The following is a 25,245-nucleotide window of genomic DNA, read 5'->3' on the forward strand; positions in this document are numbered from 1 at the left end:
GTGTCACACCCTGAGGTACATTCTTAAGACCGGCTGAGAAAGAATGATTGATATAAGGTGAGGCGCTCCGGGTAAAGAACACTCTCCAACAATTACCTTACGCGGTGGGGCATATAGGCAATAATTATCCGCAAATTAATTTTTCTTTTTTTTTCATGTGGTCTATTTTCAATACACCACGTGCACACACACACACACACACACACACACACACACACACACACACACACACACACACACACACACACACACACACACACACACACACACACACACACACACACACACCTTGCTTCTACTCTTGTGGGGTCCCTGCTTGCCCTCTGTCTAGGGACACACACACCCCACACACAGGCTTCTGCTCCATCTGCGATCCACTTTACAGTAAAAGCTGGGAGAAGGAGAGGGCAGAGTGAAAATAGAGAAGGCACGGAGCCTCTAATTTGGAGCCCATCTGCCACATGTGCTGCCCTTCAAAACGCCCCAGCACCTCTTGATGTTGGACGTCTGTGTCTCTGCCTGGCCCGAGCCAAGAATACTCCCCTTGGAACTACATTCTTACAAACAAACAAAAAAAAGGTTCTGGTTCTATTGCTTTGCCTTATTTATGGCTCCTAAAAGGGTTCCATATGGAACCCTTGTATATGGGTCTTCATAAAGAATCAACATGGTTATGTATAGCCTACGCCAATGAATGCATCCTCAATTAAATGATTTTAAAGACCATATGCAAGCGTTTTTCACTTCCCTGTAAAGTAGAACATTTCGCAAGCATGTATAGAAGCATACACCTACTACTGGTGACACAGACTCTATGGCAAAGAGGATGACCCAAAAACATACTTTACACTGAAATGTGATAAATGTTCAACCCATAGAGCAGGGGTCTTCAACGTTTTCAGGCCAAGGACCCCCTAGCTGAGAGAGAGATGAAGCAGGGACCGCCTACTCTATATTGTATAAAATTGTGTTTCAGATTAAAGTTCTTTTTTTTTACTTAGTCTGCTCTTTTTTCCCTCTACACCTATAGCCTCTTTGCCAAAAATAGCCGATCTACAAGCTCTCTAATGTTCCCCTCAGAAAAGGAATTCTAGGGTTCAAGTGGTTAATGTAAAAAAACGAAATCCTATCACACAAAGATATGGCGGAGGCCGCGGACCCCCTATAGTAGCTCTGAGGACCCCCTAGGGGTCCCGGACCCCCTGTTGAAGACCCCTGCCATAGAGGATGAATAACAATTTACACCGAAATGGTGATAAGTATTCAACCTATATTGGATGAATAACATCCATAGTACTAGTTGATCGTAGATGAATTTCCAACCTGCACTACGCAATAGTGGAAATAAAATGGGAGTAAAAGCATTCACACAGACAAACAAAACACTATTCTGATTCCCAACTGAAATTTAATTGCTTTTGAACATTGCTTTTTGTAATTACATTCTCAAGAAGTACCTTGATACTGCTGGTTTTCTATCCCAGCAGGATGCTGCAATCAGCTGGGGCCTACACGTAACTATAGTTCCTGATTAGATACAGTAAATAGAATCACAAGGATGCCAGGTGAGCATGGGTAACTGCATAGCAAAAATTCAGAGCGTTAATATAACGCTTTAAGACCAGGAACGTCTCATTTTTAGATTTCTTTGGCTATTCAAAAATAGCAGATATACAAGCTCATAGCGCAGCACTCTGTGCAAATACATATCATTTTGGGTGGTCCTTGACCTGAAAAGAGTTTGAGAACCACTGATATTATACAACATACGTAAAAAAAAAAAAACTGTTAGGATTTAGAAGACATTTGTAGAATCACCAGAAGCAAAGATTTGAGTTACAAATGTTCGCTTTAAAAAATATATACATTTATTTATTCAAAAATGTGCACAAATGTTCACGGTTTTTCGAAAAAAGAATAGCAGATCTACAAGCTTGTAGCATGGCACTTGGTGCCGTGCAATGAGCTTGTATATCAGCTATTTTTTAATAGCCAAAGAAATCTTAAAATGACACGGACGCTTTCCCGGGTTGAATGGGTTAACACAAAATGTGAATAAACACTTGGATGTTTACTGTGTAGGATAGAAAACCAGCTACTTGTATTGGGAACAGATGTTCAGGACGACCATAGTATTTACCTTGATAGTTTCAGGAGGTACCCCCGGGTCAGGAGCCTTCTCCAGATAGGTGGTCAGGTCCTGGTCCACATGCTCAAAGACCAGAGTGAGCTTGGTCTCGCGGTCCGTCCGAGACACTGTACACACATCGAACAACCTAGAGCCAGAGGAACCGGTGAGGATCACAGATGATTCAGTGGTTGAAACTAAAAATCATTCAAATCTGCTTTATAAAAGGTCAAATGTAGCAAGACAAGAGAACATAGAATAAAAACAAAACACAATAACAAGAAAGTGTTAACAACATGAATTAAAGGCTTTTGACAATAATGTATATCTAATGTGTATCTTATGCACATTCTAGCACTTCCAAAAAGCATCAAATAAGAACGTAGCTCTTACTATCGAACACAGTTTAAAATAAAAATACAAATGAAAAACATGAACTGAATCTCCTGCATCTACTTCCTTGCTGAGAATCTTATCTAATGGATTTAGAGAGATTTTGAATCTGTTAGAAAAGGAATTTGTTGATGGTGTCAAATAACTGTCCAGACCTGTTCTCTGACAGTTTGCCTTTGATGTTACTGGAGCCCTGTTCATTCAATAAAAGGGCTTTCATTTTTGTGACTGATTAATTTTTTTGTAACAGGACATTCTCCATATGTTAAAGCCATATTCCATATGTCTAAACTCTAAAAAGTAAGGGAAATGATGGTAAGCCACCATGCAAAACCCCTAAACTACGTATACACAAAAACATGCAGTTTTCTTTCTGTTTTTAAATGACACTTATAAAAGGTTTGGGTTGTGTAGTTACCTTGACATGATGTACCCCCAAATATTGACAAGATATCTGTAATAGTTGCTTTGTTGATTAAAAAAACAAAAACTAAAAGTGATAATCTAAAATACTCTCTGCATTGACTTACATTGCACGGTGAAAACTGATTTCAAAGTCTCAGCAGATTTGGCCAATTCATAACTTAAAAGATGTAAAACCCGGCGCTGCATTTAATATTTCGAGTCCCCTGTTGGACTGTACCTGTCAAATAAAGGCTCAGAAAAGCACCCCAAAAACTTCTGGATGATTTTTACTATTTGAAGATCCAAATATGAATCTTCTTCTTAATTCAAATGGTAAAATCAACAGCAAATTGACATGTTTATAAAAAATTCAAAAATGCAGTGTTGGGTTTTGTAATGTTATAATTTGTCATAATCTGCTTTGTTTGCATTAGTTTGTGTGCTAAAAGAGTGACACAAGACCTGTTTCACAGTGCATTCCAATAGTCAAAGGGTAGACTATTTATAATTATTCATTTTAAATCAACAGAGCAACTATTGAAAAGATCTTGCCAATATTTGGAGTTACATCATTGCAAGGTATTCCAAGGTAACTACCCAACCAAACCTCTACCAAAGTGTAATTTTGCTTTAAATCTCGAAAGTGTCATTTAATGACGATATATCGATCGATATAATTATTTCCCAGCCCTAAATGTTGTTATCCTCCATCCTGCTAACAGTGGACAATGGCCCAGGTTGCTCTTAAAAAAACTTCTCCACTCATGCAACACTCATGGAGATTCAAGCAGATCAACAACCACACACCAACATTTACGGTTGTGTTTCTCTAGGCAACAAACTACCGCCAAGAATCCAGATTATGTCGGCAGCGCTGCCAAGGCAGGCTTTGGTGAAAAGCTGCGAAAAAAAGCCATCCAGTATGTCTTCTTCAAAGAGCTGAGGACCACAACCAGCATTCCTCTACCAGCACCATAACAACTCCTGATGCTCCATGGTAACCCTTGCTGGGCCCTATCTGTCACTGATGCTAGGGTAGCATCTCTCGTCACGGCAACCAAGCATGCAATCTGGGTTCCGGGATGGAATTCCCTCAAAGACATGACCGTGGCGTGCTCCAACGGCACAATGAGAGGTGACGAGGTCTGTTTCCTACAAGGCTTTCATGAGCCGATGTCAAGATTGATGAAGGGTTTTTACATCCCCTCAATAGTAGCATTCATCTTGCAAAACCAATCATTATTCACGGAAGAAATACACAGTTTTATGATTAGTGCTATGAATGATTTATTGGTGGGGCATGGTCTTAATCCCAAATCAACAGTGGAAACAGAAACTTTCTGATGCATGCAGATGTGCTGTATAACTCATCTGAAACCGGCTAATCTACATAAACTGCTGTGAATCAAAGCCTGGAACAACAGTGTTAAATCCCCCAGGAAGCATTTCCATTCCTCTCTCACCAATAAGCGCCGGAGCCAATACCTTGTAATCAGTGGGGTTGGAGATCCTGGAAAGAGCGTGTGAGAGGAGATTCTTTCTTTCAAGGTATTATTAACGTATATGATGTCAGAGAATAAAACACACCCTCCCCTAGAGGTGCTGGGGTTAAACGCCCCTCGCAGCCTGATTGTTGGGCTACAATGGGGGCTCTCAGCAGACACTCAACATATGGAATGAATAATGGGCCCCATTACAAACATCCAGGGGTTGCCTGGAGTTACACAGAAGGCCCACAATGCACCCTGCCTAGCCTGGCCATGCGGCTTGGCTTGACTGGAGAGAAGCGTGGCTCCTGTGGGGCTTGATTTGTACTCTACCAATTTTAACTTTGAATATTAAAACAAATGCTTTCCTACTTAATATCAATTTAGTTGATTTTTTAGTAATTTTGTGATAAAGAAATATAAAACAGGGGTGTATTCAATAATTGTTTACCTAATAGAAATGGCCTATCACAACCCATGCTGACCTATTTGTCTTCCCATGGGCACAGAAATCCTTGTGTTCCCATTAAGAAGAGCCATTAGTCTCCATTATTCATTGATTCATTGGGGAATTATTGTTAGAGCAGAGCACTATTCAAGCTATTCAAGTGTCCATTTCGAATTGCACCCTAGTCCAAAGCTCTTTATGTGCTATAATAAAACAAATACCAAGGACTAATATTGAGTAGTCTCACAACACAAGATGCCATCTGACTAAACTCACTGACAGTGAATGATGGACCAATAAAGTAAAGGTATGACAGGTGTGTCTTCAGAAGCAATGATCTTTATTAAAAAGAAAAGAGAAAAAAAAAGGTACTATGGGACAACATGTTGGCCAATATAAACCAAGGGAAGCAGATAGAACATGCACAAATTAAACACACGCAAGTGCGCAACCACACGCACTTTATGTGCAATAATAAAACAAATATCAAGGACTATTCTTGAGTAGTCTCACAACACAAAATGCCGTCTGACTAACTCACTCATTCTAAAACTGAAAGAAAGCATGCACAGAAAGATGTTCTTGGACCCCAGGAAGACATGCTGACTTTAAGGCGTGAGCTTGTCATCCGTTTAAATAAAAGAAAAAACAAAATGTGCAAGTGAATTAGACCTACTCTTTTTGTGTGCTATATTTGAGTATAGAACAATTAACATTCAGTTTCTTTTTTATATTTAATTAAACTTCTCTGAAGCTCTCGAAAGGTTGCCTGTTCTGCCATGCTTATAATCAAAAAGCATTATGCTTATGCAAATGATGATGGACCAATAAATTAAATGTATGACAGGTGTGTCTTCTGAAACAAAGATCTTCTGTGGGGCAACATGTTGGCCAATACAAACCAAGGGAAGCATAAAGAATATAGGCTACACACCAGTGGTGGAAAGTAACTAAGTACATGTACTCAAGTATACTGTACTTAAATACAATTTTGAGGTATTTGTACTTTACTTGAGTATTTCCAATTTCCAATACTTTTACTTCTACTCCACTACATCTCAGAGGCAAATATTGTGCTTTTACTCCACTAAAAGTATTTGAAAACTTTGGTTACTAGTTACTTTGCAGATATAAATGATTATATTATAAAACATACATTAAACATCTTAGTCCTATTTCATACCTAGGCTATTTGAAAATAGCCGATCTACAAGCTCACAATGCGTCGCAGTGTGAGCTTGTAGATCTGCTATTTTGAAACATTTTTGTACTTTTGGTACTTTAAGTATATTTTGATGCCAAATACTTTTGTACTTATATTCAAGTAACATTTTGAACACAGGCCCTTTTACCTGCAAACAGAGTATTTTTATACTGTGGCATTGGTAATTTTACTCAAGTAAAATACCTGAGTACTTCTTCCACCACAGCACACACACATACACACACCCACCCACCCACACACACACCTCTCTCCCCTGCTCTTACCTGACAACATTGGGGTGCTCGAAGGCCTCCAGCTGCCTCAGTACCGCCACCTCGCGGATGGTGGAGAGAGGCATTCCTTCTTCCTCCGTCTGCACCCGAACTCTTTTCAGGGCTACGAAGCGACCCCCGTTCTTCAGATCCCTCGCCTTGTACACCTTGCCGTAAGCGCCTTCGCCGATCTCGGCGACAGGCTCATACTGAGTACCAATAGTTTCTTTGTCCATGATTTTTTTTTGTGTGCAGATTTTTTCTCTCTCTCTTTCTCTTGTTGAAAAATATTGCGGGGGGAATCCCGACGAAGTGTGTGACGAGCCACACAAGTTCTCTCACAAAGGCATCTTCACACAGAAAGGTCTTGGCACGTGTTATTGCCTAGAGATTAACAACAGGGAGAGACGGATGCAAGAAGTCACCATCTCTGTAAATGTGGATGAAACAATAGTCCAGGTAGGCATTAACACAACTGTCATCATGTTTTTATTCCGATCTATCAACACTAGAGACCCAGATATGCGTCCAACTTCCACTCCTCCTCCTATTACGCATATCAACTCATGTCCTCCTACCTCTCTAACACAGAATAATGTACAAAAAATAAATAAAAATAGACTTTATAGGCTATTACCTTCTGTTATTTTGCGGATCTTCGTGAATTCGTCAACGACAATGTTATTTGAGATAATGATCGTATATTATTTTGGGGCTATCATAAATTAAAATTATTAATGAATTAAATTTCGCCTAAAAATATTCAAAATAAAAAAGTTGTTTGGGGGAAATAGCAGATCTACAAGCTTGTATATTCTTTTCAAATAGCCAATAATATATTATGTTTAAAGGGCGAAGGGCTATTGCTTCTTTTTGGGCTTGTTTTCATAGACCATGGTTGCTTGTTTCTCTCGCAAACTTGCGACATTGTGCAAAAGAAACTAAATAATAGAATTCCAAACTCCTAACAATTCAACCCATACCCTTAAATAAACAATGAAACGACAAACGTATTTTCTCTGCTCTCTTTTTTTTTTTATCCCAAAGCTGTGTGTTTGAGGCTACAGACAGCAGTGTAGTGGAGCACGTGGCTACTGATTGCATTGTCTAAACTTCCTACCACAACAGTCCATTTAAACTAGACTTCTAGAACTCCGTCCTAAAGACACTACATGTTTGCAACAACCAAAACTAAGTTTTAATGTTGTTATACGGGTGTTTCCTCGACTTTAAATATTTTTTTCTAATTTATTTGTGTGTGCATTCAAATAATGATATATTTTTTTTGAATATAATACTGGGGGTTGTTATTTTATATCAATTAAATAATAATAATACAAATATATTAATAGCCTATTTATTAAAAAAAAGATATTAAAAAAAAATATCCCCGATCGCACGTTTTTACCTTGTTTTATGTTGTCAACAAAAGGTCGCAACAACAGTCGACATGTCCTTTAAACTGCGGAGTTCTCATGATCGCTGGCTTCATATGAATGGAGAAACGCTGTCCCTGCAGCCTGGATGCATCACATCCCTCTCTACTGTGCTGTGACTGTCCTGTCGTGCTGTCCTCACCACGGGGCCACACACACACACACAGGTAGCTGCTGCAGCTCTCTAACCTCCCATCGCTCCAAAGACTCTACAACTCTGACTGGCACAGAAGACAGTGTTGCCAGGTTGTGTGAGAGAAATAAGCAGCCGGGTCTATGAAAACAAGCCCAAAAGAAGCAACGACTAGGCTACGGAAATAGCAGATCTACAAGCTCACAACGCGTCCCGCACATTTTTTTTAAATAAATCTTGAAAAAAATAAGGTAATTTTGGAACATTTTTTAAACATTTTAACAACACAAATCTTGTATGGGGGTCCCTGGCACAAAATATTTTCAGATGGGGGGCCCATGGACAAATACATATTCATCTGGGAGTCCTTTTCATGAAACATGTTTATGAATGGTTTAAACAACATTAGGAAACAAACCCCAAATAAGCAACAACTACACTTTAGAAACAAGCCCCCCCAAAAAACGCAACCACCAATATTTACAAGCAACTTCACTGGAAAAACAAGCCCAAAGTCGCTTATAATAAGCGGACGTGGCAACGCTGCACAGAAAAACTAAAACAAGGGAGGAGAGAGGTGGGGGCGTATTCCACACGCACCACCACCACTAAAAACTACCCGTTTGAGGCACTCACTGTAACTTTTTACAGGTCACAGGACAATGGTTTATGGTTAGTATATTTATATATATGTGTGTATTATATATATATATTATATATATATATGTATTATATATTATCACTCTATGGGCTAGACGCGTGATTATGCCCTCTCTTCCTTTTCTTTTCCCATACATATTCCCTGGGATATTAGTATATATGCTGCAACGCTTCTTGTCTAGTGTGAGCTCCTTCTCTCCCTGGCTTTCCCACAGTGGTGTACAGTAACTAAGTACATTTATTCAAGTACTGTACTTAAGTACATTTCTTTTTTTACTTTACTGGAGTATTTCCAGTTTTCAGTACTTTTACTTCTACTCCACTAGATATATAAAATAGCCGATCTACAAGCTCGCGATGCATTGTGAGCTTGTAGATCGGCTATTTTCAAAAGATTTGGGTCTTTCAAAAGGTATAGGCCTACATATGAAAACTTGTGAAACGGGACATTCTGCATAGCATAGTACTACTTTTGTCACGCCAAATACAGTTTGATACCAATACTTTTGTACTTTAACTCAAGTGCATTTTTAATTCTGGACTTTTACTTGTAACAGTCAGAGTATTTCTACATTGCAGTATTGATACTTTTACTTAAGTAAAAATGTGAGTACTTTTTCCACCACTGCTTTCCCACGCTGGCTGAATGTGGCCTGACCCCCTTCAGAGAGGTTTGACACAGAGCAGGGACATTTCCGCATTCCTCAAGACTACAAAGGCGAACCGCTTTCTTTTGCTTCTCCCTCCTCTGCCTCCTCCTTGGTTCTTTTACCATTCATAGTCCCCCCAAAGGGTTTGTGTCAAAACCGGGAGCACCGCAGTGTTGCCATGTTTTGTGAGAGAAATAAGCAACCATGGTCTAGGAAAACCAAAAGAAGCAACTTTAGGCCACATGAGCACTTTAAACCAGTGGTTCTCAAACCTTTTCATGTCAAGGACCCCCAAATTGACACTTATTAGCCCGTGGACCCCCATTTCAGAAGATATGCCAGGGACCCCCATAAGAGAAGATTTTTTACGGCTTTAGCAGTGATTCTCAACCATTTTAATTTCAAGGACCCCCAGTTTGACATGCATTAGGGCTACAGACCCCCATTTAATGGCATTTCTATCACTTGGACCGCAATTTATATTGTAAAATCTATGTCAATTTAACTCTGAGAGTGTACAAATGGACCCTAACGGGTCCATTTGGTTCCATTTGTACACTCTCAGAGTTACAGACCCAGACCCATAAGGGTCCATTTGGTGCCTAATCTATCAATTAGCTGGGGACCCCCTGGAACTCCCTCAAGGACCCCTGGGGGTCCCCGGACCCCACTTTGAGAACCAATGCTTTAAACCTATTATGCATCGGCTATTTGAAAGGTAACAGGACATGTGGGCACTAGGGACATCTGGACACCTCAATCTAAAATTGTCTATTTGTCCAAAATGTTAAAAATATATTTATATCTTTACAAAATGGTCTTAAGTAAGTAAAGTATACATGATTTGACCATGTCATATTTCTACAATTGCTACAAAACCTATATCCAGTCATTTTGGGGCATAAACAAGAAGTTGAAGGGTAAATGTCAGTCTGATAATGATGTACCGTGCACATCATCACATCATGTATACTTTACATTACTTAAGACCATTCCCCCCCCCCCCCCCCCTTTTTTCTAATTTTGGACAATATAGACAATTTGACTTAGAGGTGCCCAGATGTCCCTAGTGCCCAGCTATCCTGTATCCCTTTAAACCTAGCTAATATGCATTGCCTATTTGAAAAATTGCCGATCTACAAGCTCACAACGCGTCGCGATGCAACACGATGTGAGCTTAGATCTGCTATTTTCAAAAACTCTTGCAATAAAATGTGGAATATATTTATATATATTTTTTAAAACATTCTAACAACACAAATGCTCCCTGTGGCACCAAATATTTATGAAAATATTTGAGAACCACTGTTTTTTTTTTAAGTCCATACTGCTATTCATAGGGCTGCACATGTGTCATGTGTTTCGCTAGCCAATCACAGTCCTGAATTTGCAAAGTCAGCCAATCACATTACAGCTAGTGGTGATGACACTAGCTGTAATGTGATTGGCTGACTTTGCATTGACTGTGGAAGGGTTAGCGTTGTAGACTGCGTTGTAGACTATTGGCCAATCACGGTGCAGGATTGGTCAGTGTCCAAACCTCACTTATAGGGGGCGGTTACACCGCCCCAAAAATTGGAAGCAAGTCTAAATAAACAAGTACACAAGTCCAAAAAACGCAACCCACCACCAACTTTTAACAAGCAAACTTTACAGAAAAAGAAGCCCAAAGTCGCTTATAATAAGCCGACATGGCAACACTGGAGCACCGCAGGGGGAGAGGGCAGAGGAGTTTATTGGATAGCCACACTATCTCTCCCCCGACCATTGAGAACCCATTGCCGTTAACAATGCAGCCAGCGGGGAAGCAATGTGACAAGCTCCCCTTAGATGGACCATAAGGTCAGGTTCAAGGCCCAGTGGCAGCACTGCCAGGTTTTGCGAGAGAAACAAGCAACCAGCTCTATGAAAACAAGCCCAAAATAAGCGACTTTAGGCCACATGAGCAATTCAAATCTATATTCATCAGCTATTTGAAAATAGATGATCTACAAGCTCACAATGTGTCGCAATGTGTTGTGAGCTTGTAGATCTGCTATTTTCAAAAAGAATCGTGGGGGAAAAGTGTCATTTTTTTATATATGAAAAAAAACATTTTAACACATAATCTGGTATGGGGTCCCTGGCACAAAACATTTTTCAGGTGGGGGTCCGTGTCCGTGTAGAAACAAGCCCAAATAACCGCAACCTTCAACTACCAATATTTACAAGCAACTTTACAGAAAAACAAGCCCAAAGTCGCTTATAATAAACGGACATGGCAACACTGACCAGTGGCCTGATTCGTGTCAGTGAAGGATTCTTCAAGTATCTCTTCTAGGGTGGTCGTTTTTCAATGCACTTTGCACACGTGAAATCCCCCACTGAGCAGCATGCAGACTGGATGTTATAGTCCTACCAAAATGTGGAGGCTATACACGTGAGAAAAAAAACACAGTTACACATCTTGTAAATGATAAGATGTAATATTTATTTATGTGGTGCTTGGCCTATATAGACACACAAACAAAACCCACAAAAAAGCAAATTAACTGTTTTGAAAAATTGCAATAGGCCTATGTGCCAAGATTATTTTTTTGTGAAGTTGAATTATTGAATTGAATTATAATAATCATGACCATAATAATTGATATGGTCTGAAACATAATTGTGTTTCATGACCATATCAATTATTATTGTATGAAAATATGAATTATGATGGGGGGATTCCACCCTCACAGAAATGGCTGATCAGTATCAATAAAGCATTTAATCAGTAGGCTATGCAATCATTTTTGCAAGGGACAAATTACATAATGATAGCCTGTATTGTAGGCTACTATGAAACAGCTATGCAAACATCTTCATTTGGCAATTGCACATGGGCTACTAGTTTTTAATTCTACATAATATTCTATATTTTTGTTACACATAAATGTAGCCTATACCATCTCTCTTTAAAAAAAAAATAGTTATATACATACAATCTCAAAATATTGTGTCAGAAAAGTTCCCTAAAAATGTCACACCAAAAGATTATTTGTGCTGTGGATATTCCCTATCCACAGCATTTATAATATTTGACAAAGTTTTTCCCTTTGGCTGCGGTCACGGTGAAGACATGACGAGACTTGATGTCTGATTAGCTCAATGAATGACCAGTTACAGCCATGGAAACAAGCACCATTATCATAACTTAATCTGAAGGCTTGTTTTGAAGAGGCACACACGATCAGAAGAAAGACATTCCCCCGATGTTGTGATTTACATAAAGATTTGTCTTGCATGCTGCTTGTAGAATACGCCGATTTCCATTGAAACAGTGAATCTAGGGAGGATAATGACATGGTAGTATGTATGGCAGTCTCGCCCGGCCCAGCCCTATAGGCAAACCCAAAACGTAAAACATTTGCATCACAAAGCACACAATGCAGACAATGTATCCCCAACCAATTACTGTAAATGTGGGCATTTACATTTTTCCATCATCATTGTTCATGTGAAATGAGCACTGAGAGCCATTGCCCAGATTGAATACATTAGCATGCATACTCCTTCTTTGGATGGAAAGCATACCAATTACACAGAAAAATCTGCAGGTTTAATTTAACTTGTGTAAAAATGGGACCCAAATTGTGTTTGGGATTTACTGCGTATCGTAAGCTGTTGTGTACAGCAAAGAGAGAGAGAGAGAGAGAGAGAGAGAGAGAGAGAAGGGCACACTCATAAACAGATTCTGAAACAACTCATAACCTGCCAAAGCCTTAATTAGTCATTCTGTATATGACTTTTGATCGTTGTCAAGTAGACCTTCACAACCGTTTGTTGTGTACTGAACAAAACCATTAGATTGACAAGATCGAACTTCTGACGTAGGCCTATGTCTTATCAGCATCATTTGCTTGCTTCGGCAAATTGTATTCAATTTGATATGTCAAAAAAGATGAGTGGTGTATTAAATAAATCTGATCTGATTCAATACTCCAATATGCCAATTCCCTCTTTTTCAGTTTCAAGTAATGTGTGTGTTTCAAGTACTTTGTGATGCAGTGGGGCTATTGGAACGGAGTATTTCAGTTACATTATTTGTATTGGTGAAGCTTGATCATTTCAGTTACTTTTTTTTTTACTTTCATCTATTTTATTCTGTTTGAAAATTGAACAAATGGGAAGTCTAAAAAAGTGCTTTAGAAAATGATTAGAGCCAAGCTAACTGATATGAGTTGCTTGGAACATCACAAATACCAATATAAGAATGATAGATTACTGATAAATCTGCATTCAAAAAATAATAATTCTTACTTGTGATTCTTACTGTTACTGCCTAGATTGTCCCATTACATCTGCCAATATTTAATTTTTGAATGAATCAGAATGAACAGAATGAATCAATACAATATACAGAACATATCCTAGAAGAAGGAGCCATTCAGAAAAGTTTAGGTTGATATATTAGTGGATTAAATACTCATGTGTTTCGTTGGAAGCTTTATGTCAGCCAATATCCACCAGATGATCACCCAAGCAAATATTTTGCATGGAGGACTTGTTTATATTGTTTATATTATTAATTTCTTATGCTACTGACTCTGGCGTTGACTCTGGTGCACTTGCACATGGACTAGTCACTAGTAGGATGTATTGATGAGAGATTTACAGTACATAATATACATAATATTCACTCACACATTAATTGTTGATAGACTGTAGATATATTACCCAGATATTCACTGTTGAAGCCTTTTGACATTGTACAGATATTAACACTGTTGATATTCTATATATACTATATATCCAGTCATATGCATTAGTGATGGATGTATATTCCTTCATATACGGTATTCACTGATGATAGACTACATTTTTATTTTTTTATATTGTGTTTATTGATATACTGTACACTATTTGATTGCATTTTATTTGACCTTTGTTTAGTATTTTATTGGTACTTGACTCTTACTCGTCGTACCTGTGCTTCCCCCCATGCAGGGATCAATATGTTTATCGGATGATGTGATGCAAGGGTGTGGACTAGCTGACACTGCCGCCCTCCACTACTTCCTAACCACCATCAGGGTACGGAGCTGCAGTGTTGCTGGCTTTTCTGTCACACCGTGGTGTATGTATCCACATAAGTGATGCTTCCCCTCCTAGCTGTGCCTTGGGTTGGCTTGGCTCCCTCTGTATTCGTGTGATCAGTTCTGGGTGCCTGACACAGTGCCTAAAGTCAGCCTCATCCTTGTCTCTCTGATCTTGTCCATGACCCGCGGGAGGCCCCAGTAGAGGTCCACGTTTCTGATATGGTCCTCCCATGTGACATCAAGTCCATTCATAGCATTCTTGTGTACAGTAGATGCCATCCAGGGCCTTTTTCCTGCTCTACTGTGAGCGTCCATGTCTCGTCCCCATACAGCAGTACTGATTCTACTTTAGCCACACACACAGCCGTCTCTTGAGGTCATCTCCCATATCAGATTTCCACACTTCTTATCCCGTACCAGGCATTCCAGGCAAATGACCTCCGGATCTTCAGATACTGTTCCTTCAAGGCACAGAGATATTTGAAGTCCCGCTGGCAGTAGCGATGATTCTGAATGTCATTACTTTTGATTTCCTGGCCTTGAGTTTAAAGTTGATCTTCTTGCACTTCATTTCTACTGCCAGTAGTTGTTTTCTCTGCTGTGTCCAAAACTAGGGCAATGTCATCTGCATAGTCAAGGGTGGAGATCGTGATGAGATGTACTCGCAGACTCATCGTGAAACCCAGCTATGCACGTCTGCCATACAGACCGGATGATGCCGTGTGTGGCTAATGGACACTGGGTACCTGATGCAATACTGAAATGCAAGTGGCCTCTCAGACACACCACATTCAACATCCGGACTCTAGGAGCTTCCAGGAGCAGCACGCAGGGTGTGGAACAGGGGCTGAAGACTGATGAGCTAGTGTGGAATCTTAATATTCACCAGATTGACAATACCCTAACACGAAGAAATGGAGGAGGAGCGTCACAACAGCTCAGACCACAGGATCGTCACTGTGAAAGTGAGGCTGTTTATCTTATCTTATCGTATCTTAGTTTAAGGCTTCTATTCAGTAAGGATCCCTCTGCTTTTTCAGGATTTGTGTATTTACTTTCTGAAGCAGCTTATGGTAAAATATCTCAAATATTATTCTTTTGATTGCAGCAAAGTGTGTTTTCTTTTTATTATAGTTTATTTTATATAGCATGTTAACCTTGTTGAACAAACAACACAGGTGACTGCAGATTCACTGAGTCTAGCCGCAAGCCAGTCAACATCAAAGCGTGTTTTGCGGTTACCCAACAAATGAAGCTTTAAATGCTCTCACATGACAGTTGAGAAACACAACACAAGTTACAGCGAAGCTTAATACCTCAACTGGAATGTCAGCTCAGTATTCCCAGGACTCAGCCACGGGTTTCCATACGGTACAGGTTCATTTGAGTTAAATGATCACTCTGGATTTAGCTGTGTGCATCTGAATGCTGCTTGACAGAGAAGTTAAACATCAAACGTGATTTGCCAGTTTTGACAAATCATGTACAGTATTGCCACTTGTTGCTTGTTGTCAGACGTTGCAGAGAGATAGTCTAGAAAGTTTCTAATGGGGAAGTCAAATGGGTTCTTAGATCAAAGTTCTTTATTTCCAAGTACCACCATCACACTGGTTGTCATGCCTTAATTGTAACCGTACCATAGTTACCCACAAGGAAATAAGACCTCTTTTACCAGAGGTTCTGTCTCTCTCAAATGTGTGTGGTGATGGATAATTTATCCTGCAGAAGAATATTATTCAGTAAATCATGGAGCCACAATTTGTGAATGATGTTCATCAATTATATTAATTTTGGAGCAATAATATAAATAGGCCTATACATGTTATTTGGATAAACCTTTGTCACTTTTTGTAAAGATGATTGTTTGGGCATTACTGCTTTATTTCACAGAAACATTGAACGCGAGAGAGAGAGAGAGAGAGGGGGGATGACAAAGAGCCCCAGGTCAGACCCGAACCCAGGCCAGCTGTGGGAAGGACCACATCCCACCCATGTTGCACACGGCACGCTCTCACCAGGTGAGCCAGCAGAGCCACTGAGGTGCCCTTTCCATTGCACCAAACCTTCTTTGGATACATATTAGGAACTACTAGGAACGTTGGTGGGTTACAGCAATGCATTTGTGTTTCTGTTTCCAGCTAACTTTAAGAAGGAAAAGAAATGGAAGTTCTCAACAATTCAAAATTCACTTACACTGCTGTCATCATTTGTGACACTGTAAACAACATCACATCGAGATGCAAAAGTGCGTAGAGTTTTGAATTTTTAACTGCCTGTGCCCCCCAACAGTTTCCTAGAACTTTCCATTGGCACCTGCTCTTGGACTGCAACACAATATAGATTATTTCTGTGATTGACGTGATTTCTGTGATTTGAAATGAAATGATTGAAACTTTGTCAGTGCGGTTTAGTACTGCAGTCATTTGAGGGCATTGTGCACCTGTCTAGACGCTGTTCACAGCAAAATACTTCATACATTGTGAAGAACATGCACTGCAAGGTGGTACTGAAGATAAAGGCTGGAGATAATGCAAAACCATTATAAACAGTTGACCTCAAAACTGTTGTGTTCGATTCAACCACACTTAACTTGGCAGGTGTCAAACGTCCACCGTCCGTTGTACCTTTGTCTGTACGAGTGCATGTTCCATTGCTTGTGTGCGTGTGTGCGTGCTTGTGGCAGCTGCTGATCAGCCTCACCAGGGGAGAATTATCTCCCTCCCATGGGAGACAAGAGAGGCCAAGTAGGGATTGATGACTCCTAGTTACTCCCAGATTTCCTTACACCTAAGTTAGGTGACCTAACCACACATTGAACCACACATACAAGCTACACACGTGGACACACCACATACACACACACACACACACACACACACACACACACACACACACACACACACACACACACACACACACACACACACACACACACACACACACACACACACACACACAGCGTGTGTCATTGATGTTTATTTCTCAACAGTGTTCCACCTAAAGCAATGGGGACGTCCTTATCATAAGCCATCAGTGATAAGAATCAACAAATGATGCGGCAAACAGCTGTCATACCTAGTCAGGAATCTGATAGGATGTGTGATATTTAATTCCGTTGAACTCATTGTCAGCATTTTGCAACCATCGCTGAGTTTCATGTGAATAGAATCTTTTCCACCCACTGGTGTAGGTATTTTCCACCTAGGCATTTATAGCTGCCATTTTTATCCAAGGTGACTAACAATGAGTCACCAGGTAGAGGGTTCCATTCCTTGCTCAAGGGCAGTTTGACAGCAGAGGTAGCTCTAGTGGGGTTTGAATCTGGGACCTTTTTCAGGACAGACTGTGACTGCAACACCGCCATCACATTTTGCGAATATCTGTGACTCTTATTGACCAAGAATGTTTGCACAAACATAATTTGATGTGGGTGTTTGAGATAATGTGGTGAGATGTGTGAGTTTGGGACAAATCTGTAGAAGTATTAACAAAAAAGTGTGTTTTGAAGAAAATGCTAAATGGCTGTTGTGAGCTTGTAGATCTGCATTTTTTGGCAAATGTTCCAGAGTAGGGATGCTGGTGCAGCTAAGAGTTACAGTATAGGCCGAGATGTAAAGCAGGCTGGTATAGCGGCACCATGAGGACGATTTGAATTTGGGGTTGAGTGTCTTCCTTGGCCTACTGGCAGCGTGCACAAAACCGTTTCATACTGATAAATCCGTCTGGTTGCGAGATTAGCTCCAGATTCTCACACGCACACGCACACGCACACGCACACACACACACACACACACACACACACACACACACACACACACACACACACATATACACAGATGAAAACATACATACTGTATCCTCCGCCCTCGGCCTTCGGCCTGTCGGAGATAAATATAGCAATATATTAAACAAAGAAAAAAGGACGGATATACAAAATACACAGTGAAATTCTATTATTCAATACATTATTTAGGCTATTACTATAAGGCGCTGGGAATAAGAAGGTCTTCAAATCAGCATTTTGCAATCATCGTTGTGAAGTTCAACATGGCGTTGGGAGACAATTCAGGCCTGCTTTCTGTCGTTGGCTTTATTTCCACCCTTCTTCTTTCTTGTCAGGCCAGAGTGAAGTCCAGAGTGTACAGAGAGAAGTAAAGCCCCTTCTCTTCTCTTCTCTCTTCTCCTCTCTTCTCCTCCTTTCCTCCCCGGCACCGGCCCCCCAGACACAAGCCTCTTTCTGTTGCGCTGTCGTCCATGGCAACCAAGCCACTAACTTGAGGAGGGGACATAAAACCCGCTCTTTTCGGGGACACTGGAACACCTGCCACCTCCGATAGCCTGGGACACACACAGGCAGACACGTGCAGGCACCCTGTCACATACAAATTCATGTGGTCAAGCCACACAGGCAATCAACAAGTGCACACGCACGACTCACATGCACAGGCGCAAACGCGCGCATGTGGACGCGCATGCACAGACATGTAACGCACGTGCCCATGCTCGCACGTGTGCACATAGACACGCGTGCATGCATACAAAAACACAAACAGAGGATCAGTGTTACATTCAAATGAGACCCTTAGCTAACATCTGCTCCCCTTTAGAAACTCATTTATCTTCAGATAACATCTTTGGTTATTTACTGGCTCTTTTAACCAGATCACAGGCACAATCAAAGGAAAGAACTCTATGCTAATGATCAATCCCTTGTTTGTAGAAGTAAGGGTTTCAGGCTAAAGTACAAATGATAAATGATCGTAACACTTCTCAGCATTAGCATTCTAGTGTGTGTGTGTGTGTGTGTGTGTGTGTGTGTGTGTGTGTGTGTGTGTGTGTGTGTGTGTGTGTGTGTGTGTGTGTGTGTGTGTGTGTGTGTGTGTGTGTGTGTGTGTGTGTGTGTGTGTGTGTGTGTGTGTGTGTGTGTGTGTGTGTGTGTGTTGTTTTTGTTTGGTTTAATGACTGGTTACTTTCCACATGTAAAAACATCTGAAGGTTTGAAGGAGTGTTTTGTTTACCTGCTCTCCAGGTTGACAAACTACTCCATATGCCATATCAGCTGTGAAGTATTAGCAAAATATTTTATTAATCTGCAGTTAACCTCACCTGCTTAAGAGCCACTCCCTGAGTGCACAGTAAAGGGTCCTGAGCTAAGAAGCTCTTATTGTTAACTTTCTAATTGGTTCAGTTCAGTCCCGGTGCTCAACCCCTTTTATTAGTTGTGTTTCAAAATATGTATTTTAATGATTTTAGCAAAAAAAGGAAATAACGAGTACTCCCAACCCTACAGACCCTGCTCTAGGTCAGTGGTTCACAACCTGGTTGTGTGTGTGTGTGTGTGTGTGTGTGTGTGTGTGTGTGTGTGTGTGTGTGTGTGTGTGTGTGTGTGTGTGTGTGTGAGTGTGAGTGTGTGTGTGGGGGGGCTATATAATAACTCATATAAGCATAATAACTCAAATTCCAGACCATTTCCAAAGAAAGCCTGTCTTGACCTACTTATAAAGATGCCTTTATCATATCTTCTCATCACTCAAAAATATTATAGTTTGTGACCCGCACCACAGGTTCTGTTTTCATCCACTGTCTCTGTCTGCACCTTCTCAGTGTGATATATTACTTGTCACACAGTGTCTGTTATCCTGTAACTCTAACCCAGCTGACCCCCATCTAGCATCATCGTGAAATAGAGTGATAAAAGTTGTTGAAATTAAACATGTCTGAGAAACGTGTGAGTGGCGGGCAGGGGGGCCTCAGATTTTCTCAGATGTAAAAGCGGGGGAGAGTATTGGCAGCCACTGCTCTAAGTCAATAACAAAGGCACACTTTCAGCAACAACAACGCTACAACAAAATGCTGAGCGACTTGACCACGGGACACAGCCGGGCGTACACACTTTGTCACCCATGTTGCAATTAATCAAGGCCAGTGTCATTCGGTTGTCATATTTGTAAAAAAAGAAAAAGGAAAAAAACCTGTGTGTCGCCTCATCAAAGCGACAGCCCCTTTAAAGGACCCCGCCGACCAACAAGTGTCAGCGTGGGGTCAGCCGCCCAGCCAGGACCACCCTTGCCACCCCCCTCCCCCCCCCTCTCCCCAGGCGGAATGTTTTGGAGAGCCTGGCTGGCTGATGAACCTCTGGTGCCTGGCTGCTGTTCATTAAGAGTATTAATGATTAACTGAGAGTGCTATTGTCCCCGTTGGGTCCAGCTGTCCCTCCTCCAACGTTGATCCACTCCAATGCCTCTGGGCCGCTAAACCGGCTTCATTCATGTGCTAAAGTGACAGCTGCTTCTCCACATTCCTTACAGAAAATTAACTGCAGACAGTGGAAAAACAAGCAGTTGTAGCAAATAAATAACATTGGACTTTTTTTTTCTTTTTTTTAAAGGATGGATTGGTGATTAAAGGGTGGACCGGAAGGATTAGCTCCAGCCTTTGTGTTGGATGGATAGTAAAACGGAAGGCGGGGATATAGCTTAATATTTGTTGCGCTAGCGATTTGTAATTAACCACTTGAACCCTAGCGTCATTCTGGGCATGTCATAATAGGTGAACATTCAGTAAAAATGCTGCTCTTGATCGGCTATTTTCGAGATTTGGTGAAGAGGGGAAAGAAGTAAGGGCACAAGTATGGACCACTGGGGTGGGAAATCCCGGTTAAAGTAGTATATAGAGTTGAAAGATATCTAACAACAGGCCCATCAGCCTCCATTTTGAAGTTTGCTGACATTTGTTGATTTTTATGTGTATTTCTGGAGGGACGCCATTCCATTCCAGTTGGAATTTCTGGAAACTGTAAAAGTTGGTCAAACAGTGAGGTCATGTGACTGTTTGGCTGTTCAAGTTGAAGTTGAACTGGGACCGTTTGGGACTAATCATATGTGCAGGGTTCGATATGCTGTGGGGATGGGAGGAGGTGAATGTGCTGTGGGGATGGGAGGAGGTGAATGCTTCTGTTTACTGATATCCCCCGTCTGGTCATTCATTTTTATCGACAGTGGGGATATGTTTTTAAAAATCCCTATTTTTTAATATTTTGTAAAACTTTTACAAAATGTTATTTATTTATTTATTTCAAAAATAGCAAAAATGTATGCATTGACGTGTTCTGAACTTGTAGATCGGCTATTTCCACTATTTGTTGTTGGACAAAGTATATACTGTAGGGCAGGGCCGGATTTATAGGAGTTGGGGTTAGAGTAATTTTTGAGGCCCCCCTGGCACGCATGCATGCGCGCAATGCATGCGTGCCAAGAGTGCCAAGAGTGCCAAGAGTGCCAAGAGTGGCGAAAATGTTTGTTTTTTGCATCCCCCCCCCCCCCCTTTATTTCGGGTTTTTGTTACTTTAATTTGGTTAATTCGGTCCAAAAAGAAGTACTCCATGAAGTGGAGTAGTATATGCATTATGTGTGTGTGTGTGTGTGTGTGTGTGTGTGTGTGTGTGTGTGTGTGTGTGTGTGTGTGTGTGTGTGTGTGTGTGTGTGTGTGTGTGTGTGTAAAATACTGGATACAGTAGGCGGGCTTTAGACCGGATCAGGCTTTGACAGCCACCACAGGCACTGTCTGCAGTGTGGATAGCAGAGCAGAAGCTCTCAATGTTTTAACCATAAAACAACTAAATATACAATAACTAAACACAAATCTCACTTGAATTGGATTGCAATATATTACAAGTTTTTTCTTTTTTTTTCACCAAAAATTCGGAGGCCCCCCCAGTTGGGGGCCCCTCCGCTGCAGACCACCCTAGCCCAGCGGTAAGTCCGGCCCTGCTGTAGGGCAAACCCCCCCCCCCCCCCACCTCACCCCCCGGTTTTCTTTAACAAATTGAACCCTACATACGTGATTAGCAAGATTGAATCCAGGGAACTCAGAAACGAGTGGTAACCCCCCCCCCCGGTATGCATGGCAACTGGCCACTGTTATGGCTTATTGTGAAATTAACTTTATGGTTGCTAGGTCCGACATCATGAAGACCCGCATTCAGGGTCACGTGATTTACAATTATCCGGTAAAACCTAGAAAGTAATAACATCAACAAATCACCCATTGTTTAGCATCAATAAATGGTGTTTTATTGTAGCCTATCTGTGGTAAAGAAATAAAGCAGTGGTTTATCTCGTCTGTGGGAAGGACTTTGATTGATCCTTGAAAGGAGCCGCTCCATCTTTCATGGGAACCGACATATCCGCCAGTTGTTGAGGACTGGACTGTGCCTCAGGTGTCTAGAGAAGAGGATATATGGGCATTGTACATATTCCTATATCTTATAGTATTTGCAGAAGTTTTAATCGCTATACTCCTCCTGCAGTTTTATACACACATGAGTCATATATCAAATCGACCGACCGGCTTCATCGGGAATTTTGGGCTTTTACTTTCATAAGTGATCTATTTTATAGTTGTATTGATATAAATGTATTAGTGTATTACGTTTTCCAATTTGTGTGTATGGGAAAATGTGATAATCCCCATTGAAGTTTTATCTCTGAAACCGTAAGACTTACAGTTACCTTACCATTGAGGTTCAAAGTCTGAGGCCCCTATGAAGGGAAAAAATATAATAATATTGTGCCTAGAACAGCCCACTTTACCTTTTGGCCTATAAGTCTTGAACCATAGTTTGTAGAATGAAAAAAAAAACCCTGGCCTTGATTCCTTTCGATCACGAGGCAATGCCCCATATAGGCTTATTTTCCACCATTATGAATTTTCTACTTATGTAGTCTACTTCTGATTGTTGCTCTAGAGTCGTGATAAAATCATGTCACACAGATTTTTTATATGTCACACTGTTCAAAATTACTGCGAGGCGCCTATTTTACAAAATATTGTGTGAATGGGTGAATGTAATGCACAATCTATGTAAAACGCTTTGGATAAAAGCGCTATATACGTAAATGCACCATTTACCCTAAATTTGCAAGTTGAGGGACCGCTACACAATGCAGCGCCAAAAGTGATTTGGAGAATACTGGCAAAAATGGCTTCTCATGGTGCCACAAATCGTAAGTTGAGCCATATGTCATATAAAAGCTATTTTCCCTGTGGATTCCTTATAGGTCACTATGGCAGAAACCAACAACACTCACTGCAATTTCTTGAAATTGTCTAGTTGCCATTTTTTTCCTCTTATTTGTTGTTGGAGACAGGTGGAATCTGATTACACACAGATCCTGTTGCTGAAGCAAAGAGTTTAAATAAAAGCCTTGATATCACACGCACACACGCACACACACACACACACACACACACACACACACACACACACACACACACACACACACACACACAGACACACACACACACACACACACACACACACACACACACACACACACACACACACACACACACACACACACACACACACACACACACACACACACACACACACACACACACACACACACACAGTTTAGTCGTTTTATTAGCAGTGTTACCTATGACCATCTTAAATGCACAGTTTGGGGAAACATTCTTCACCGTGACGTCCTTAGTGGGAGAATTTGGCTATGAACCCCAGTGGGTTTCAAAACAACACACGCACACATGCACATGCACACGTGCGTGCACACACTGCTGTCACTGTTAAGCTACATTGGAGGTTGCTGTGGTGGAGCGGCATGTGAGGGACGTTAGGTGAGGAAGGTGAGGTGGGATAGTGAGTGTGAAGGCCTGGGTGGGGTGTGTAAGGAGGTGGAGTGTAATGGTGTGTGTGCACTTGTGCGTGCTTGTGTGTGTATGTACCATGACGTCATTGGTTAGTGGGAGAATTTGGGTCTGACTCCCTGTGGCTTTCAAAACAACACACACACACACACACACACACACACACACACACACACACACACACATTTCTTTTTTTTGTCGCATTCCTGATCCAATATTCCAATATTTAATGAATTGAAGTAAATATGAGGCCATGGCAAAACTATATTAGAAATTAATTTATGAACTCCAAGACAACTCTCTCAGTGTCATAGGGAGGGCTGTATACTGTCCAGGTTATAAGCAAATGTTTTAAATATAGTACTGCTCTTGTTAAGCTTTGCCTCCTATTTACTTCAATTCATCAAATATTGGAATATTAGATCAGGAATGCCACAAAAACTAAACAAAATCTCTATGAATTCAAGGCTTCATGGGGTGAGTCATTCGTTGAATAAAAGTCATTTTGGGGGTGAACTACCCCTTTAATTACTTCTATCAGCTAGGCTATATATTCTCTCAGATATACGCACTTGTATTGTGGACACAGGTGCACGGTGCCTAACATAGCCTACTCTCTCCATGACATCATGGCTGCACTAAAATGTACATTTTGCATTGCAAACTGACCAGCAACACGCGTGTTGACACACGCTTCACATTGCATCATACCTTTTGCATCACCCCTCTGTGGTTGGTCGAGAGGGTATCGCAGTTCAATCACTTTAAACAATTGAATGCCTATCTAAGATAGGCCTGCTGGGCAAAGATAGGACGCCCACCAGCTGTTGAAACTATTTCATATCCATACATCTCTCTGACAGGAACTATGTAATGTCATACCTCAGCTTTGGTGCCGCTGGGAAACTTCTCACCACGACACCTCCAGGGGAGGGAGAGACCTTTATGGACCACCAGATGTTGAGCAAATCAGCGGGGGCTGCAGGGTGCAAACTGTTACGTAGAGCATTTTGATAAATGCAGTGGTGTAAAGTAACTAAGTACATTTACTCAAGTACTGTACTTAATTACAATTTTGAGTTACTTTTACTTTACTGGAGTATTTCCAATTGTCTAAACTTTTACTTCTACTCCACTACATCTCAGAGGCAAATATTGTACTTGTACTACAAGTATTTGAAAACTTTAGTTACTAGTTACTTTGCAGATATAAATTATTACATTATAAAACATACATTAACCACTTTCGCCCTATTTTATACCTAGGCTACTCACAACGCGTCACGATGCGACGCGTTGT

The 25,245-nt window shown here is 40.9% G+C and overlaps 1 protein-coding gene across 1 annotated transcript in view; it reads right to left on the reverse strand.

Annotated features, from left to right (window-relative positions):
- The window catches only part of cdk6 (cyclin dependent kinase 6), a 51,679-nt gene extending 43,701 nt beyond the window's left edge, over positions 1–7,978 (reverse strand). Inside the window, exons 1-3 of the mRNA XM_084080680.1 lie at positions 7,746–7,978; positions 6,350–6,721; positions 2,141–2,276 (exon numbers count right to left, since the gene is read on the reverse strand). Of these exons, the coding sequence (XP_083936806.1) occupies positions 2,141–2,276; positions 6,350–6,573 (360 nt within the window). The 5' untranslated portion in view covers positions 6,574–6,721; positions 7,746–7,978. The remainder of the gene's footprint in view (positions 1–2,140; positions 2,277–6,349; positions 6,722–7,745) is intronic.
- Between the last annotated feature and the right edge of the window lie 17,267 nt (positions 7,979–25,245).

This window comes from Gymnoscopelus microlampas, assembly GCF_963454915.1.
Source record: "Gymnoscopelus microlampas genome assembly, chromosome: 15".
Classification (NCBI taxonomy): Eukaryota; Metazoa; Chordata; class Actinopteri; order Myctophiformes; family Myctophidae; genus Gymnoscopelus; species Gymnoscopelus microlampas.